The 20,380-nt window shown below is 41.6% G+C and overlaps 1 protein-coding gene across 1 annotated transcript in view; it reads right to left on the bottom strand.

The window, feature by feature from the left end:
- Positions 1-1,879: 1,879 nt before the first annotated feature.
- The window catches only part of plcl1 (phospholipase C like 1), a 131,136-nt gene continuing 112,635 nt past the window's right edge, over positions 1,880-20,380 (bottom strand). Inside the window, exons 9-12 of the mRNA XM_085435566.1 lie at positions 16,731-16,934; positions 9,645-9,720; positions 8,998-9,107; positions 1,880-2,152 (exon numbers count right to left, since the gene is read on the bottom strand). Of these exons, the coding sequence (XP_085291692.1) occupies positions 1,946-2,152; positions 8,998-9,107; positions 9,645-9,720; positions 16,731-16,934 (597 nt within the window). The 3' untranslated portion in view covers positions 1,880-1,945. The remainder of the gene's footprint in view (positions 2,153-8,997; positions 9,108-9,644; positions 9,721-16,730; positions 16,935-20,380) is intronic.

Below are 20,380 nucleotides of genomic sequence, written 5' to 3'. Positions count from 1 at the left end.
AAGCGTCTGCTTCTAACTGCTCTGTTTCACACAGTTTTTCTACTCTTGGCTCTGTATGACAGGCTATCAGACAGGACAGGATTTACCTAATATGGTCATTTGAGGCACACAGCTCTTTGAGCAGAGAAGCCCCAAATCTGCAAAGGGCAGCTGGTCAGAAGAAGTAAAACAACTTTATAAGACAAATAAGGAATATTTTTATTTACCATAAATCACGAAAGCCACTCTACTAGAGTTCTGGAGTGGAACAGGCCCACTTTAAGACATGTCACCCTTAAAAAGCTTGAGCTGAGAGTTTCTGGAGTCATGCTAGATTGGCCCCAATCAGCAGAGTTTAAGAACAGGTTTCCCCGTGTTAAAAAGAAGCACACGTTAATGCTCAGACACAGAAGAACACCATCACTGACACAACCATGAACAGCCCCTGCCACACATCATATCACATGTGTTTTAGTTGATTTCTTTTATAACTGAGTTGCACAGTTCATTCTATTGTTGAGTTATACAGTCTTTGTGTATTACTTTAGTTGAAATTATTGCTACACCAGTGTAGTCAACTTCATCCAAACTGCAGGAAGCCGCTCTTCCTCCACAGACTCTGAGCTTTCATTACACCGCATGTCAGCATAGTGAGGTGGTAACAAGATCCACACAGCAGACATGCAGTACTACATACACATCCTCTCCAATTACCACACTAACAAACAACAAATGCCAACAGCCCCACAGGCCATTGCGTGGAGATAATAAGAACCTGCGTGTGTGTGTGTGTGTGTGTGTGTGTGTGTGTGTGTGTGTGTGTGTGTGTGTGTGTGTGTGTGTGTGTGTGTGTGTGTGTGTGTGTGTGTGCAAGCTTCTGGTGCTTTCTTTGCACAAACACACAAACCAGAAGGAGAAATGTGTGAGTGTACTCGGAGATACAAGGGCATCTAGTAAGTGCATTAATCCTCAAACAGGGCAGATAAGGCCTACAGAGGTTAAGAGATTGCAGTCTGGAAAGAAGCGATACATTACACAAACGGCTGGATTGATTTGACCTGCAACCTTTCCAAACTCTCAAACCTCATTAATAAGCCTTCATATTTGAGATACGATCCTTTTTCTCCATCTGAAGCTCATTTTGTTCGAAAGCTGTGAAGAAATTAGGCAGACACTGCTATGCTTTAAGAAGAACGAGTCAGAAAAAGGATACTTCCACTATTCAGGTGAAAGGACAGAGGTTAGTGATCATAACACTAACTGTCAGTCATGTTAGTATATACTCTACTTGATCGGTGGTCATCCTAACTGGATTAAACCTCAGTTTTCCTTTTAAATATTAAGCAACTGCAAACGTTTCTGCAGCTACGTCTAAAATACTAAAATTCTAGGCTAACGTAATCAGCAACTCTCCACCTGTGAGGTTTTCTCAATCTGTTATTGCACCTTTCCACCATTTCCAACACACACAGGCAATTTTGCTGCCTTCCCAAGGGACAGGCCAAACTAACAGCTCTACATTCGCTCCTTTCCAAAACTTCACCTCTGAAACGAAACACCAGTAATATGACGGTCATCATCTGGGGCTCCAGTGTCACAAACTACTAAGTTGTCTCTGATTTCCTCATTAATGAGGAAGAAACTATTGACTTTTAAATGCTGATTTAAGCTCTCAGAAAATTAAGTTCCTGTGTTTAACGTCTTTCTTCCACCGGCAGACATTCATGAGGAGCCTCTCTGCAGGCTGGACTCACCGTAAGGCTTTAGTCTACACATTTACTGCACTGTATACAGGAATACACTCTAGCATAGAGAAATCTATGTCTAATCTGTTGCTTTACACACCCAGGTCCAGGTTTTTCTTTTCTTTTTCTGTCTGCTATCCTCTGTAATTACTCTTTTCAATCCCTTTTCATCTTTGGCAGTGTGTTGGACCCGGGGGGTGGGGGGGGTGGGCAGGTGGGTCTCAGATGCGTCCGTTGCCGTGTGTGCTGCTTCGGCGGCCGGACAGGGGGTGGGAGGAGTAGTGCAGCTCAACTGTGGAGAAATTGGAGGATGAGGAATTGGAGGAAGAAGAGGAGGAGGTGAGTCCACAGGCTTCACAGGCCAGAGCCAGCTGCCTCAGGGCATCCAGAGAATCCATCTTAGCCCCACGTAACAGATCGCTCTGTCCCTGCAGCACAAAGGAAGACGCGTGAGTCTGACTCATACCTGCAAAGTCATGAACTTCAATGAAAGCAAAAGGTAACATTTAAATAGTTTTATAGTCTTTTGTTATTAGGGACGGGTGTATGCAGGAGGTGTTGGGGGGAATTCTCCTCGTATGTAAAAAGCTGAAATTCTGCTCATTTCAGGCTCCATATGTTTATTCTTGTTCTCCCCTGTAGCAGCTCTGCACGATCCCAGCTCCAAACAAGATTAGGGCTGCCACGATTAGTCAACTAGTCACGATTACGTCGACTATCAAAATCGTCGACGACGTCGTTTGAAGCTTTGTTAGAGCACAAAAGACGCAAGAATAAGTAGTAGGATTTAAGAGTGTAATAAGGGACTGAAACAGAAGATGGCAGCACTGCATGTACAAGGATGCCAGCTGCCGTTAAACCCCGAAGAAGAAGAAGCAGCTCTGTCCCAGAATTCATAGCGCGGCCCAGCTCAGTTTCCAACAATGGCGGCAGCTAGTTAGTTTTAATATTACTCTTATTATTCTTTCTGGGTCACAAAATAAACATTTAACATATTTTCAGAGGAGAATGTAGCTGTGTAAACCTCAAATATCTGCTCAGTTTATCAAGACACCACATATTTTCAAAAGCGCTCTGACGTTTTCAGAGACGTCTGTTACCCACTAGCTCGATAGCGAGCCGGGGGCAAGGCTCATTAGAGCCGTGAGAACACCGGACTCCTGGCAAATCGTTTTCAAACCCACCGCTGTCTTTCGCTACTCAGGTTAAACATACATAAGTCACTTAGATAACTTAAAAATGTTATTGTATTGTTTTTACACAGCTGAATAAACGTCAAGCAGACAACTGATTATCAGAAGTGTGAGATCCTCGAGAATATACTGCGGTGTCCTGTTATATTTTAGATAGCAAGGAGCAGACGGCTGAGTTTATTAAACTCCAACGAAACAATCTGCAAATTTCATTAAAATTTAAGAAACTATCATCTTGTCTTTATTTTTAGTTAGCACATACCTTAAACACTTCTAGCTGTAAGCTAATGATAGTTATATAAGAGCAGACACATGCTGGTGCAATAAGCTGTACGTTTTACATCCAATGGATGATGATCTGATTAGTCGACTAATCGCAAAAATAATCAGTGACTAGTCGACTATCAAAATAATCGTTTGTGGCAGCCCTAAACAAGATGAATCCTTATTTATCTCGTTCTTGGCGTTGGTTCGGCTCTGTCTAAAACAAGCTGCCTTATGGCTCAGCAAGAGTGAAAATAGGACAGAAGCCTCCTTGCAACAAGGAAAATGTGGAGTTTGCCCAATGATTGCATTACTTTTTTTAATTCAATGATTGATTGCTCATAGTCATGCTAAGACATGCCCTCAACCGCATGCGCAACCTCTTGGACTGCTTCAGATTGCAAGGCGATTGCACACAGGTCTCAAAGTGGGAGCCAACCTGTCTACAGTTACAGTCCGACTCAAACCGACTGCAGCCAATTCTTAAACACAGAGAGATTGTCGACACATTTGTAATCGAGGACTCGACTCAGTTTGTTCTATTCTGGTTCTATTGCTTTATGAAAAGTGTCATGAAACTGATGTCCTGCAGCAACTACATCAGGGGTGGGCAACTCCAGGCCTCGAGGGCCGGTGTCCTGCAGGTTTTAGATCTCACCCTGGGTCAAAACACCTCAATCAAATGATTAGTTCATTACCAGGCCTCTGGAGAACTTAAAGGCATGCTGAGGAGGTCATTTAGCCATTTGAATCAGCTGTGTTGGATCAAGGACACATCTGAAACCTGCAGGACACGGGCCCTCGAGGCCTGGAGTTCCCCACCCCTGAATTACATCATTAATTGTGGAGGAATTGGTGTTTCGAATCTATGAGGTTGTGGCTCAACTTTGAATGTAAATAATGAAAGAGAATTTCTGCTTAACCCTTTATAGACCAACCACTGCCTGACCGAGTGTGACTGTAAAATTAACTCCCTTCCTCTTTCTTTACGTCAACTTTCTTCTGATTGGCTGCCTCTGATTGACATCATGCAGAAACAAACTGAGTCAAGAGTCTTTGAGGACCTAAGGCCGAGACCGAGCGCGCTGTGAAAAAGCAACAGCAAATTATGAATTTTTGGTAACATATATACATACGTGTTCAGTGTATATACGCACACTGAACTAATTGCATTGTTACAGGAAATATGTCCTTAAAAAATTTAAAAAAAGAAGTCGACATCTAGCCACGATGACCTGGCCCTGATGTTTTTAAACAAGAAAAGTACGGCACAGATATTCTGCATTTATCCAATCCTCATGAGAAGAAGCTGATCCAGGAGCTGAAGCTGCATCTATCTGTGTGCCTGAGCTAAAATAGTATAATTATAGTATAAATAAATAATAATAATAATAATACTATAAAACAGTATTATTTCCACATCATTGTACATGTTATGTTATTGTTATTTAGTACCAATGTTTGTTCTGAGCTACAAGCGTACTTTCACCAAATGCCGAGGTCTGATCGGTCAGATCCGTTTATTCGTATCCAAAAAAATCGTCAAAAATTATGTTAAAAGTTTAAAAGTTTATTATGATTGGTCTTTTGTTTGCTTCGGGTTGACGATTTTTGTCCAATGACTGACAACTTTTACAATGAGTAACATTAAAATTATAACTCTCAATGTCAAGGGAATTAATCACTTTTTTAAGAGACACAAAATACTTTCCTCACTCAAAAAAGATAGAGTGCAGATTGCATTACTGCAAGAGACTCACCTCACAGATTCTGAACACTTAAAACTCAAGCGTGATTGGGTGGGACAAATTTACTATTCCTCTTTTAACTCTAAAAGTAGGCGTTGCAATATTGATCCATAAAAATCTACCATTCACTCTAAATACTATTGTAAGGGATACGGACAGACGATTTATTCTGATTACTGGGCTTTTATATGGGGAGCAAATTCTATTAGGAAGTGTTTATGCACCAAATACTTTTGATAGATTGTTTTATTCAAACCTTCTGGCAAAAACCTCCTCTGTGTGTCCGAATCACGTAATAATTGGTGGGGATTTTAACTGTGGTTTGAGTCCTGAAACTGATTATAATCCACCAAAATCTCAACCACCTTCAAAAATGGCAAAGGCTGCAATGGACTTCTGCTCAGATCTTGGTCTTTTTGATGCCTGGAGAGTTTGTAATCCACATGTGAAAGACTTTACATTTTTCTCACGCCCCCATTTTTCTTTTTCCAGAATTGATTACATGTTTGTTTCTAGATCTGTCCTTGACAGAACTCGGGGTTGTTTGATCAACACATGCGCTCTCTCAGACCACTCATCAGTCTCAATGGAGTTATTACCACCTTATTATGATCCCTTGTCTAGACACTGGCCCGGCTAAACCCAGCTCTCCTTAGTGACCCTGAATTTGTAAAATATTTAGAAGATCAGTGGGAACTTTTTCTTTCTACAAATGACTTACCGGGGGTTAGTGCTTCTACTCTATGGGAGGCGGGTAAGGCATTTCTCAGGGGCTCTATTATCTCTTTCACCTCAGCGAAAAAGAAGAGCACCTTAGCCAAACAATTAGTACTTGAACGCAACATTACTAACTTGGAGAGGGAGTTTAAGAAATCCTCGTCTGTTTCTGTGCTTAAAAAACTGGATGCAGCCAGATCAGCCCTGGACCAACTACTAACTCAGAAAGCGGAAACTGCAATATTCTATGCAAAGCATAGATTATTTGAATCGGGCAACAAACCTGGATGCTTACTTGCCCGACTTGCCCAGGGGAAAAAGGGCTCTTATGCAATATCCTCTCTAAAAGATAAGAAAGGTGTTTTACAATTCGAGGCTAAACTTATCAGCAAAATAATGAAAGAGTTCTATCAGGACTTATATTCCCCTGAGTGTCAAAATACTGTAGACGCTAGGAAATTGTTTCTTGATAATGTTAATCTCCCTATACAATCAGAGGAAAGTCGATTAGATCTTTGCAGTCCTATTAGGGCGCAGGAAATTTTAGATGCAATCAAATCCTTACAGAGTGGAAAAGCTCCAGGCCCTGACGGGTTTGGGCCAGAGTTTTATGGTGGGTCCTTTATTAAAAATTTATGTAGAATCTCTTGAGAGGGGCACACTTCCACCCACCTTAAACCTTGCCCATATATCCCTGATCTTAAAGAAGGATAAACCTGCAGATCTGTGTACATCTTACGGACCTATAAGTTTACTCGGTGTAGATTGCAAGATTTGCAATTATAGGGCTCTTGCAATTTCACTGGATGCTGAGAAAGCATTTGATCGGGTGGAGTGGGAGTATCTATTTGATGTTTTGGAAAGATTTGGTTTGGGATCTGAATTTGTCAAGTGGGTCAAACTGTTGTATGGGGCCCCAGCTGCAAGGGTGTTGGTTAACGGCTCGGTCTCAGATGTTTTTCCACTGGGTAGAGGAACGCGTCAGGGATGCCCCCTTTCTCCCATACTGTTTGCACTTGCATTGGAGCCACTGGCAGAGGCTGTAAGAACTGACCCTGAGATCTGTGGGGTAACCTTGTTGAATACTGAATACAGAATTTCCCTTTACGCAGATGACGTGTTGCTCTTTCTCACTAAGCCAGCAACTAAGAAACTAAGCCACTAAGAATCTATTCCTGCACTGACACATATCATTAATCAATTTGGCCTTTTTTCAGGGTATAAAATAAATTATGATAAATCTGAAGCTTTGCCACTGGGTGATGGGGGGAGGTGGGACACTCCTAATTTTCCTTTCAGGTGGTCAACCACTGGTTTTACATATTTAGGTATTAGGCTGTCCGCAGACACAACAGAGTTGTACAAGTTGAACTTTAAACCAATTGTGGGCTCAATCAAGAATGACCTCAATAGATGGTTTGACCTCCTCCTGTCTTGGATGGGTAGAATAAGTTTAATCAAAATGAATGTTTTACCCAGAATATTATATCCCATACAAATGTTGCCTGTCAGGATCAACAGAAAAACATTCTCAGAGATTGAGGGATATCTTTCTAAATTTATATGGCATGGGAAGAAATCTAGACTAAAGATACAGATTTTACAACTGCCTACAGATGAGGGGGGGCAGGCACTTCCTAACCTTTTATATTATTACTGGGCTTGCCATACACAAATAATCTCAGGGTGGTTACATTCCTTTCTGTACCAAGGCGAGCCACCGGTAGATACTTGGTGCTGTGACCCTCTTTCGCTTCTTAGTCTTTTATCTATTGATCTGGCTGACCTTCCTCTTGGTGTCAGAAATAATTTCATTTTGATGCCTACACTTAAGGTTTGGCATAATATTGTTGTCCACGTCGGAAGAAGAGGTTTTTCTAGTGCACTACAACCTCTAATTAGGAATAAAGCTTTCCTCCCAGGTATTGACCTGGGAGGAGAGTATAGTATATTTGATGATTGGTGTTCTAAAAATATAAGATTTATTTGCGATCTGCTTGAAAGGGGTGGTTTTATGGCCTTTAATCAAGTTCAAATTAAATATAATTTACCACAGAAACACTTCTTTTGGTTCCTACAAGTAAGGCACTTTGTAAATTCCCTTAAATTTCCAGCCAATTAACCAGTTTTGAATCCTGTTGAAAGCTTTCTTCTTAAATTTAATGAGGAAATAATCACAAAAAAGAAATTTATCTCTCTTTGTTATGGGAAGTTATTGTCTTTGAATTTTGTAACCACTGATAAGGCCAGGGTTCGGTGGGAAACCGACCTGGAAGTTCAGCTTAGTGCAGAAGCATGGTCCAAAACTTTTAGATCTGCCAAGAAATTGTTTTCCTGTAACAGACTCCAGGAAAGCCATTACAGAATCTTACATAGACTGCAGCGTACGCCAGAGTTTCTAAATAAAATTCGTCCTCAGATTTCTCCTCTTTGTGTAAAGTGCAATACGGATGTGGGGACCTACTACCATTGCATATGGCAATGTCCTTTAATTACTAGATTTTGGAAAAATATTGCTATAGAGCTTCGCTCAATCCTTCTCCAGTCGATCCCACTGAACCCTGGGCTGTTCGTTCTGGGTCTATCTATAGAAGGGCTCTCTCTGTCTTCTGTACAGATGCTTTTGTTAGGTAAACTTTTACATTTAGCGAGGCGATGTGTACTGTTTCAATGGATTCAGAGACAGCCCCCCACTGTTACACAATGGTACAGAGAAATGTTCAAGGTGTGACAATGGAGCGCCTTAGTGCCATCATAAAGGGCAATTGTAATGCATTCTGTAGGACATGTAGCCTTTGCCTGATCACCTACCTCGTGACCTTGCTGTGCTATTACATAAAGGGGGATCACATTTTGTTTTTAAACACAATAATTAATGTCTGTATTCCCTTTTTTTTCTCTCCCCTTTTTTTCTTTTCTTTTTTCTTTCCCTTGACTTCAAATGTGAAACGCTGTACATATTTTGACCCAGACATGTATATCTGTAACTCATGTACCTGTATTTGTTTTTTCTTCTCTTTTTCTTATTTGTATTTGGCTGTGCTGATTTGTTGCTGTTTGTGTTGTTCCAAAAATCAATAAATCATTGTTTTAAAAAAAAAATCAAGCTGAAATAATGCTGAAAATTCTTCCTGTGAAATTACATGCTCGGTGTCAATGGCTGCATTAGGAAGTGAGCCCAGAAATATTTTCAACAAACAAAATATCTGCACGAATTTGACGCGTCCGGTCTGTAAAGGCCTCGTCCAGCCTGAAGCTATTGTCACTGTTTGTCTTCTGAAATTACAGATACATTTTTCAAAGTTCGTCCTACAAAATGTTTATATTTATTTATGTTCTGCCTTCCTTTACCTTAAGTACAGTAATGTTCCAGGTGAAACTCTCCACGGCTTTGTTAAGCTTGCGACCCTTTAGTCCTTCCTTCTCTCCAAGCCGAGAGAGATCCTCGTGGAAGTCCATTCCTGTGAAGCACGAAAGCAGGAGCATTATTGAGGCAGAGCAGCTTGGGAATCGGCAAATCAAATTCAGGTGAAATATAGCTGTCAAGCGTATGGATGATTTCCCTCAGCTATCCCTAAACCAGACTGACATGTTTACGTAAAAGCAAAAGCACTGACACATAAAGGTCAATCATCCAAAGGCAAAAACACGCTGGAAAATAAGCTGTTCAGAAAATCCAGTACAAATGTGACAGAGAACAGCTGACTTATTGTAAACAACATTTCAAACAGAGATACTTTTGTAAATATGTGCCTCATGGGAACCCAATTTAGAGAGTGCTACAGCCACCACATGCAAAGCTGTTTACTCGCAGAGCCATTCTCTGAGGAGTCACCCTAATTAAGCTCTACTGTTAGATGTTTCAGTCAGACTTGCTTATTTGATGATTTGTTAGAATTTGGGAATATCCCATGCTGCAGATCTTTTATTCATGAGACCTGATCAAAACGACACTCACACCAGCCACGCAGCCTTTCATCCATCTCTGCATACTTTACCTTCCCTCTGCACCTGAGCGATCCTCTCCTGTACTGCATCAGCATTCTCGATCAGCTGTTTCTGGGCAGCAATCATCTGAACAAACAGGAAGACAATTTCTATGTTCACTTTTTGGTCCTTTTATATGTTCAAGGTTTATGAAAAATACTATGTCAAGTATTCAGAAGGCAGTACAATATATGGACAAAAGTAATGAATGTTATTGCTACTGCATCTACTGCAGTGATATGCAGAGGCACCACTGTGTTGAGACTCAAGTACAGACTTTCAGCTTAAATGCAAGAGGTTTTACAAACTGTGCCCCGTCTTCCATTTTCAGAGGTTCAAATTAATTGGACAATTGACTGACAAGTAGTTTTGCGGCCATGTGGCCATGTGAGGCCCTTTGCCTCGTATTTCATGTCAAATGAAGTGGACATAATATCTGAAGTTGATTCACAATGTTCAATTTGTATTTTAAAGATTGTCACAGTAACATTAATGTCATTTTAAAGGTGATGCCCAAAGAGATGTGAGGGCAGGTGAAGGAGGCCATCATTAGAGACAAAACAAATCTTTCAGAGAGAGAGATTAGGCTAAATCATCAGTGTGGTGCACCAAAAGGTCTGAAGCTGCTTGTAGACAGAATTATTTCCATGGTTGAGAAAAAGAACTTCACAACATCGAAGCATTTCACGGGAGGAAACAGAATATTTGACTTCAGGTGGACATCGGCTTTTTCTCCAAGTATTAAAACCTTTTTATTTTGAAATTCATGTTAGATTCTCTCATTAATTTTGAACATCTGAAACTGGGGGACTGGGGATAAAATTGGCTGTAATCTTGAAACTGTGCATGTAAAACCCCTTAAATTAACGCCCAAAGTCTGAACTTATCACATACTGATTGTTTGATTTACAATCCAATGTGATGATGTACAGAGAAAAAACAAAAATGATCTTTGTCCCAAACTTTATGGATGGCACAAGTTATTTAAGATGAGACACTGATTGTACCAACCGAATGGTAAAAGGACGTTTGTGCAACAGCGTTGGGGATAAAAGACTAAATGCATGCTGCCGGGTGTAGCAAAATACACTGTTCCAAAAAATAGTAATGTCAAAGTATCTTACTGTATATTTTACAGTTTTGTACTGTCTTTCTAGAATATCATTAAATTTACATAAGTAGACTGTGATCTTACATGTCAAAAGTAAAATAACATAACATCACTGTACATATAGTAAAACACAATTTACTTGTTTTTTAAATATATTTTTTTGTACATATGCATATTTAGATTGTAAAAATATATTCAGAAATGTATCATGATTTCACAAATATCTGTCCGTTATTGGAAAGATCGAACTGTTGAATTCAAATGTAATGCTATGGATGTTATTTTACGGTAGTATTTTGGCGCCCCAGCTGCCGGAATATTACCATTTTTTTAAGACGTTTTTTTAACAGTGTAGCAGTACGATTACCCTGTCTGCACTCAACAAAGTGTCATGAATAACTCTAAGTAACACTTTTTCTCAAATGTGTTTGGGTTTTTCTAAAGCCAGACTGAAATTTAGTTCCCGTCCATTACCTCTAGGAGTCTGTGGAAGTCTTTAAGCGAACCCTTTGCAAGCACATTGGAAGTAAATGAGGGAAAAGTATCATGCTGGATATCTGGACTCATATGGACTGAATAATGTGTTAGGCCACATCGCTTCATGGAAATGAAAATTATCAACTTGCAGAGGGCTGAATTCAAAGACACCCCGAAAAGTGAAAAAAATTATGCAGCAGACTAGTTGATTTTGTCAAAATCTCACTATTTTCACCATTTTCGCTTAAAATGGTAATTTGTATGGCCAACATGTGGTTGTATGCATGCCTGAAAATATCAGGGCATGCTCCAAACGAGACAACAGATGGTGTCCAGGGGTCTCCTCCCAGATGTGCACCAGGCTGGCCAGTCAATGGAGGAACTGCCTGTATACTCTCACCACATGAGGCCGAGCATTGTTGGAGGAACCCATGCGTCAGCACGGGTTCTGACAATGAGTCCAAGGATTATATCTGGATATCAAAACTCAGTCAAGGTGCTGTTGCCTAGTGTGTAGAGAACTAAGCAATCCCTCCATGGATATGCCTGCCAAGACCATCACTGACGCACCACCAAACCAGTCATGCTGAACGACATCACAGGCAGGATAATGTTCGAAGCTCCCCCAGACCCTTCCACGTTTGTCACATGTGCTCAGGATGAACCTGCTGTCTGTGAAAGACACAGGGACCCAGTGGTGGACCTGCCAATTCTTGCATTCTATGGCAAATACCAACTGGGCTCCACGGTGCCAGGCGTCGAGTTCAGCGCTCACTTAAGAGTGCCTGGGCCCCAGGCCAACCTCTTCAAGTCTGTTTCTGATTGTCATAGCAGGTTTGGCAAACATTGTTCTGCCTGTGACCAAACACTCATACCTGTGGCCAGCTCAAGGTCATTTTGTAGCTCTGGGAGTGCTCTTACTTGTACAAACTAGCAGAATGCTCCAGTTGATGCAATAATACCACTGATCATGGACTATTTACGGAAGAAATTTCACAAACTGACTTTTTGCAACGGTAGCATCCCAGACTCTTTACAACAATCCATTTATTCATAAATGTTTATAAAGGAAGATTGCATTGCTCAGTGTTTTAGTGTAGTGTATTTGAAAATGTGACATATCACATAGTCTGGGCCATACAAGATCTAACCTTTACCTGATTTAAATGTGACCATTTTCTTCTTCCAGATACTCTCCTGGGAATCTCAGGGCTACAGATTAAGGTTTTGAATCTCAAGGTTTCCTGGAAGTCCCATTATGACTATTAGGAAACGATGTAAAATAGCACTGTGCACTCTGAACCAGACAGAGAGCAAAAATCATCGTGAAGGATCATCGTTGGCGTTGAGAGGCGTGCCTCCAGCTGTTTTCCCCCAACGGTGGCACATAAAGTCAAGAGCGTGTCCACGGCCATGCTAATATTATTTGAGACATTCACGAGGTTGTTCTTCCCTCAGAGTCACAATGTCCAGGCATCAGTTCTACTGTAATGTCATGAGGGTTCTGAGGGATAGCTTTCAATGTAAATGACCAGAACCTTTCTGGTACTTTGTTCTTGTTCCTTAAGTTTAAAATCAAGTCAAAGTGCAGCTGTTTTTACACACTGGAGGAGATTAAAAATGTAACGGAAAAGAATGGGACTTCCAGAGAGCAATCTAAATATAGTAGAACAAGTCCAGAGATGGAGAGATCAGCTAAATGGGCAACTTATTATCAAGTATTAAAAGCCCCGGTCATCTGGGCCTTTCTGTGTGGAATTTGGATATTCGTGCTACACCTCTCTGAGTGGGCATACTCCAGATTCCTCCCACACTCTAAAGACATGCATATAAAATTAACGATAGGTAATAAGTTAATAGGCTCTCTTTATACATGGCTAAATCACCTGGTCGGGTACAGATTATGCCCAGAGATTTTGTTTACAAAATGTCTTTCTTTGTTTACAAAATGTAGTATGGATACTCTTTAGGGGGTATATTGTTTATATGTGCAGGGTGTTACGCAGTACGTTAAAAAAAACACTGAATGAAGCAAAAAAGTGTGTTGATGTAACTGCTGATGTAACATTGGTTGCCTGTCACTTCCAAGTCAACTCTCTCACCATTACACTGATACTCAGGCGTACAGTACGTACTCTAATCTCTCAGTTACTTATATACATGATACAAAACTGAGAGCAAAATGACATACAGGCATGTACTGTAGCTTAAATACAAGCAAAATAACTTTTTAACAGTGTACTTAATCTCTTGATATTAAGAATCTCTTTTGTCAGTGTGTCCTGGGCTGAGACAATATACAACTTTCTGATCACAGCTTGTGCAGATATGAAATACAACAGAGCTGAAAATATTAGACTATGGTAATGAACTGATCACTCTTAAGTAGGTTTTGAGCAGGTTCCATCTTCCTTGATGTAAACAGGTACTGTTTTTCTTTGTTTTAAAATAACCTAACCTAAATCATTGGGTGAAACAAATGATGACATTTTACATTAAACTTATATAAAATCAAGTAACTGATCCTCGATTTTCTTCTAATTACATCAGTGTTCTGCTGGAACACTCTGGGTCCTGGTATCCCTGTGGATGACACGTACCACCCACTTAAACAGCACTGCAGACCAAGCAGCTTGGGTTAGTACGGCAAAGTTCTGCAACATGGGAACATACTGATGTCATTGCTATCTCTAAATAATGAAGAATTTGCTAAACTAACTATAGCAAGAGTTGTAACTATATTTTCTCATTTAAATCAGTCAGGTTGCCTCAAATCACTGAAAGAAATAAAAAGGGAAAAAAGGGCTGAATACAGGAAGAGAGAGGGAGCTTTTTGTGTGGTGACTGAGCGCTGTGTGTTTGTGCTCAGAAAGGCTGAAGAGGTGTGATGTTTGATTGGAGATCACACCAACTATGGCATCATGACACTGACCTGCTGGGCTGCATTTGCTGGGTTTTGCCGCAAACATCATCAGCTGCACTCACATACGTAAATAACCACATTGTTCTGAGGTATGTGTAGGAGTAAATAGCTGAGCACTAAAAGAGGTGGGAGAGTCTCGTCCTGATCTAATGCAAGAGGAGATTGAGTAGGAGGTGTGTGTGTGTGTGTGTGTGTGTGTGTGTGTGTGTGTGTGTGTGTGTGCGTGCTCGTGGGTGACGGTTTCATGCATGTCACCACAGAGCTGCTGTATAATTAATGCCTATAGACGATGCAAATGTACGTAAGCAAAGGTCTGCACACTCAGTGATGCAGTGTTAGATGTCAAAAAAAAACTTCACAAACTGTGGAAAAGTTTCTGATGCTAAAGGTTTCAGCCAAAGGAGCAAAATTAGCAAGAGCAGCATAATGAGGAGCTCGTAAGTGACACAGAGCTCAGGAAGATACATATCATGGTCTAACTACATATACGTAGGTCTCACAAAGCACAGTTAAAATTAGCACTGCAAACACCTAGCATGTCAAGTCTCATAATCATTATATTTATGATTTCATTGGCTAAATTCACTCTTTCTGATTGGTGCAGATGGTTGTTTTGAAAAAAAAAAACAACTACTGAAAATTAGGTTGACATTTGACCTCAAAGAAAGCTATGTCTGAGACTGGGTGTGGTTTAACTGACATTCTAGGTCCTGGTGACTGAGAAACCACCAGGTGGAAGCTAACCAGGAGCATTATTCAAACCTAAACTTCAGTCCCCAGCTTATGGTTTGATCCAGACCTGGAGATTACTAATGATTATTAGTCTAACCCCCTCCGTGAATCGCTACCTTATCGTGGTGGTGGGGTTTGTGTGTCCCAGGGATCCCAGGGGCTATGTTGTCCGGGGGCTTCTGTCCCCTGGTAGGGTCTTCCATGTCAAGACCCTACGGAAGACCCTACTATCCTGAAGGTTCGGGATGTTGTAGGGCTTTCCTGGTTGACAAGCCTTTACAATGTTTCGTGGAGATCAGGGGGGCACCTCTGGATTGGCAAACCGGGGTGGTGGTTCCCATCTTTAAGAAGGCGGACCGGAGGGTGTGTTCCAACTACAGTGGCATCACACTCCTCAGCCTCCCTGGGAAAGTCTATGCCAGGGTGCTAGAGAGGAGAGTCCGTCTGTTAGTCGAACCTCGGATACAGGAGGAACAATGTGGTTTTCATCCTGGTCGTGGAACACTGGACCAGCTCTTGATCCTCTCAAGGATACTTGAGGGAGCATGGGAGTTTGCCCAACCAGACTACATGTGTTTTGTGGACTTGGAGAAGGCATTCGTAGCAAGAGCTTGGTCCGCATAGCCGGCAACAAGTCAGACTCACACCCGGTGGGTGATGGGCTCTGCCAGGGCTGCCCTTTGTCACCGATTCTGTTCATACTTTTTATGGAAAGAATTTCTAGGCGTAGCCAAGTGGCAGAAGGCTTTCACTTGGGTGGTCTCAGGAGCTCATTTCTGCTTTTTGCAGATGATGTGGCTCTGTTGGCTTCATCGGGTGATGGCCTCCAGCTCGCACTGCAACGTTTCACAGCCAAGTGTGAAGCAGTGAAAATGAGAATCAGCACCTCCAAATCTGAGGCCATGGTCCTCAGCCGGAAAAGGGTGGAGTTCCCACTCCGGGTCAGGGACGAGTTCTTGCCCCAAGTGGAGGAGTTTAAGTATCTCAGGGTCTTGTTCACGAGTGACGGGAGAAGGGAGATGGATTGGTGCTGCGGCTGCAGTGATGTGGACGCTGCACCGGTCCGTCATAGTGAAGAGAGAGTAAAGCCCTATAAGCCCCCAACTGAGTTCATATTTTTTGGCATATTTATCACACTTCCATGCTTCAGCTCATTAAACTAATTTTAATATTGGACCACGATAATCCAAAAAAATGCAAAATCCAAGTTTTAAATAATGATTGCCTTTGTTAAAAGACCACGTGAAAAAGTAATGTCCCCTAAACCTAATAACTAGTTGTGGTGGAATTTTGGCCCACTCTTTTGCAGAGGATTGTCTTAATTCGTCTGTTTAAGCGCCTTAAGATCAGAATAAACGGTGAGTCTGGACTTGTTTTGTTTTGGGGGGGTTTAGAGCCATCGAGAGGTGGACTTGCTGGTTTGTTTCAGACCTTTCTCCTGCTGCATAACATAAACATGCATGAGCGTCAGGGCATGAAATGACTGGGAATTATCCTTGCAGATTTTCTAGCAGAGAGCAGAATGGTTCATGGTTGGGCAAAGTGTGACAAATATGCAAAAATCTAAGAAATCAGGAAAAAGGGCAAATACTTTTTGACTCATGACCTCCAGCTTGCAGCAAAAACGTAGGTTACACCACTATGACGAGTGCAAGCTGATGGTCTAAAAAGTGTTGCATCATAAACAGGATTGGCCAGTTACAATCATTTTCCTAGAGCAACTACGATGCAGTTCACAGCGATATTTGTCTGTGCAGTTCGTCAGAAATTTTTCTTCATGTTTGCACAAGACAGGAATTAATGCAACTTTCTTTTTTAAGGAAGCAGTTAGCTCAATAAATGTGTCTTACTGACCGTTTCATAAGCAGCGAGCAGTTTGCGAGTTGGTTCCGAGAGGCCGACCAGGGGCTCCAGACATGGATAGCCATCCTTCAGAACCATGGTGGCCCCCATAGTGCCCTCAGGACTCTGTAGCCTCGTGCCCAAGGTCTGGATGCACTGCTTCAGTTTGGCCACAGTGGGGAGCCCACACTGCTCTTTGAAACTGGCTGTGGTGCTCTGGAAATGGTGTGAAGGTAAACAGACAGAGAAGAGAGGGAAAATAGTGTTAGATCTGATGTACAGTTCCGGCTGTAAGATTAAGCTGGGAAAAGCCAAAAATCATGACACGGCCCGCTCACTTCCCCTCCCTTCCCCTGTCATCTGCTGTCTCCCTTGTGAATTAAATCAATATGGCACTCACTGCTGCCTTTAATCCAGTGAAATCAGTCTAAGCTTAAGCGCATTTAGCAAAAAAAGGAGACAATATGGCATAAATCTGGAACAGGAAATCAAAGCAATTAGAGTGTGTGTTGGATGGGGGGATGCAAGATCGGGATGGTTCACAGATTTGAGTGTGACAGATTAAAGGACTCATTTGCTGAACTGCCATTCAGGGTCACTTCATAACAAAGGTAAAAGGTTTATTTCTGCATGTATGAGCACTAGAATATAAAGCCTCTGCTGTTGCACTGAATGCCATTTGCCACTTGCCACATCCCCAACTGGACTAGCAATTATCATGCTCCACCTGTGTGTAAGTGCATCTGTGTCTGTGAATATGACAGACACAGAGAAGCATGATGAATAATATCTGTGGCAGATGAGCCCACAGCTGGACTCATGGCAGAGAGACAGAGAGAAGCAGGGTGTACAATGAGACTGAAGCAGGAGGATTAAAAGCAGTTTCTGAGTGAGTAAAAAGTGTTTCTGCGTAGCACTCGGTGTGTGTGCGTGGGTTTGTGTGGGAGTGTGTCTGACAGACTGACTGGGTGGGATTGGATGATCAATGAGATGGCAGGAAATTTGCTCTCTGCTTTCCACTGAAAAGGATTGACATTTTTCAACCAGAGATTCATTCCAGTTTTTAAATTCACAGACCTACACTACATGGATGAAACCGTGCAGTCACCCAAACATTACACACAAGCAGACATTTCTGTCGCATCATAGCAGGAAAATCATGTGTGTGTTCATAATAGCCGCATTTATCGTGGGCACTCTGATTCCTCCATCATTAATGTGGCTGATTGTCCTCCTGGACATTTTTTAAAAACTGTGGTTGTTCTATTAGGAAGCTGAAGATATTAGAGGATAGTTTGAACCAACAGAAACACGTTGGGACTCTGACATCTGAGAAGATTTTAAATTGATATTGTGAACTTAACAGCAGTTACAAACAGACTGTATATAAAGGATACAGCTGCCATGAAGTCACCAACTGGTTAGTGAAGTGGTTTTGCCATCTCCATCTTGGTATTTTGAAACCAGGTCTAAGCCAATAAACATATCATAGACTGGGCCCCATCTTAAGAAGCTCATAGTATCATATCACCCCAACAGGGCACTTCATTATCAGCCTGCTGGTTTACTTGTGGTTCCTATGATATTTAAAAGTGGAATGGGAGGCAGAGCCTTCAGCTTTCAGACTCCTCTTGTGTGAAACCAGCCTTCAGTTTGGATTCAGGAAACAGACATGCTCTCTAGTTTTAAATCTCTCTAAGTCTTTGGCAACTGGAGGCTTTCAATGATGCACTGAGTGTTTTTTAACTCTGCTTTTAATCATTAGTTGTTACTAATCTCTGGCTGTCTTCCACAGTGTATCTTTTGTCTCGTCGTCCACAGCTCACCAAAAACCGGTCGTGGCTGATGGCTGCCCCTCCCTGAGCCTGATTCTGACAGAGATTTCTTCGCGTTCAAAGGGATTTTTTCGTTCCCACTGTCGCCATTTCCATGCTCACAGGGGGTTGTCTAATTTTGTGGGTTTTCTCTGTATTATTGTAGGGTCTTTCCCTTACACTATAAAGCTCACTGAGGCAGCTATTGTTGTGATTTGATGCAATGTAAATAAAATTGAACTGAATTGCTGTAACTAGTGATTAAGACTATAACATCACCTGCTAAGTTTATACTGTAGGTCACACAGCAAAGTAGGCGAGGGCTGTTCGTCCTTAAACTTCTACACAATTGGAAGTCTTTTTGTTTGGCTTCAGACCAAGAAGTTACATCGTTTAGGTCTTTTAAGTCCAATACTGACTCTTTTAACTGCATGGGTGGTCTCCACGAACTCCTGGCTGTATCTTATCTTATACAGTAATGCCTAAATACTGACTTATCTGTCTTATCCTGCTTTGTGCTTTTAAACATTCCCAGTTAATTTCTTTCTATTTTACATTGTAAAATTATATTTAGCAAGTATTTCATATCAAAACTTTTTAGTGAATGAAAGAAGAAAAGCACAAGTATTTCTGTCCCCTGCCTTCTGCTATACTTTAAAGTTGCTATTCCAGGTCATCTGAATCACGTAGTCAGGTGAATTGATTAAGGCCTGGTGTGGCCACACTTCACTGTGGCTCACTAACAGTGTTCAGAGGGACTGTGTATTATGTGTGTGAGTATCAGTTTGGACACTACATACGCCTCGTTCGTTTTCAGCACCTGGGCTTTGGCCAGTGTAACTGGGCTGATTCTGGATTATCGTTCACATAAGGTCACGTCATGCCTTCTGGGATTTAGCCTATCATTGGGTCAAACCAGTTTTGGTAAATGGTATAGAGGCATTGGATTGTATTGGAGTACCTAAACAACTGGTTTTATGCACAGAGCCGCTACCTCCAGGAACAAGAAAGTCCTAGTTTCAACACATATATGGGTATAAGGTATATATTAACATCACAATATACCTCTCTAAAAACCGATCCAGTGCAAAAAAGGATTCTTTTCACATTGCCCACCCATACATGTTGGTGTTCAGTGATAAGATGGTGGGAGCTGAGCGACCAGGTTCTATTTTCGCTGGTATTTATAATCCTCCTCCACTCTTCTCACTGACTCCTTTGTCGCTGCCTCGTCCTCCTCGTCCTCCTCCCCCACTCTCTTATTCACTCTACAGACAAGTCTAATTCTACCTGAGAGCTGAGCTCCAAAAAACTGGACTTCTTACTGCTCACTGAAACCTGGCAGCACGACTCAGATTATGCATCCCTCATTGAGCTGTGCCCGGAGGGTTATTCTTTAATCAGCCAGCCACGGACGTCGGGCTGAGGAGAAGGCCTTGCTGCGGTGTTTCCCAGCCATTCATCCAAAGTCACTTCTCTTCGTTTGAGCTGCTGCTCTTTAAAGTTCGAGAATTTTATTTCATGCGCTATAGTGTACCAACGACGCGGTCAAATCAAAGTATTTTCAAATTACTTTTTGTCTTTCACCCTGAATCTGTCCAGACTGGTTATTTCTGGTGATTTTAATATTCATATCGATGACGACTCTTTCTGCGAGGAGTTTCATCAACCTTATGAACTCTTTTCATTTTACCCAGCATGTATCTGGCCTCTTTTACACAAAAGGACACCCTCTTGTTTTAACCTTGGGCTTTAACATGGATCTTATCTGCCCCTGTTGTTATTTCTAATCATTACTGTGTTGGTTTTAATTTACTGTTATCTCCTGTTAGTGATGTAAATGTCTTG

Source organism: Copadichromis virginalis, linkage group LG16, assembly GCF_057382275.1.
Source record: "Copadichromis virginalis isolate Kocher_CV1m ecotype Utaka linkage group LG16, C_Virginalis_male_GT1.1, whole genome shotgun sequence".
NCBI classification, from domain to species: Eukaryota; Metazoa; Chordata; class Actinopteri; order Cichliformes; family Cichlidae; genus Copadichromis; species Copadichromis virginalis.
This window is presented reverse-complemented; position numbering and strand designations above follow the sequence as displayed.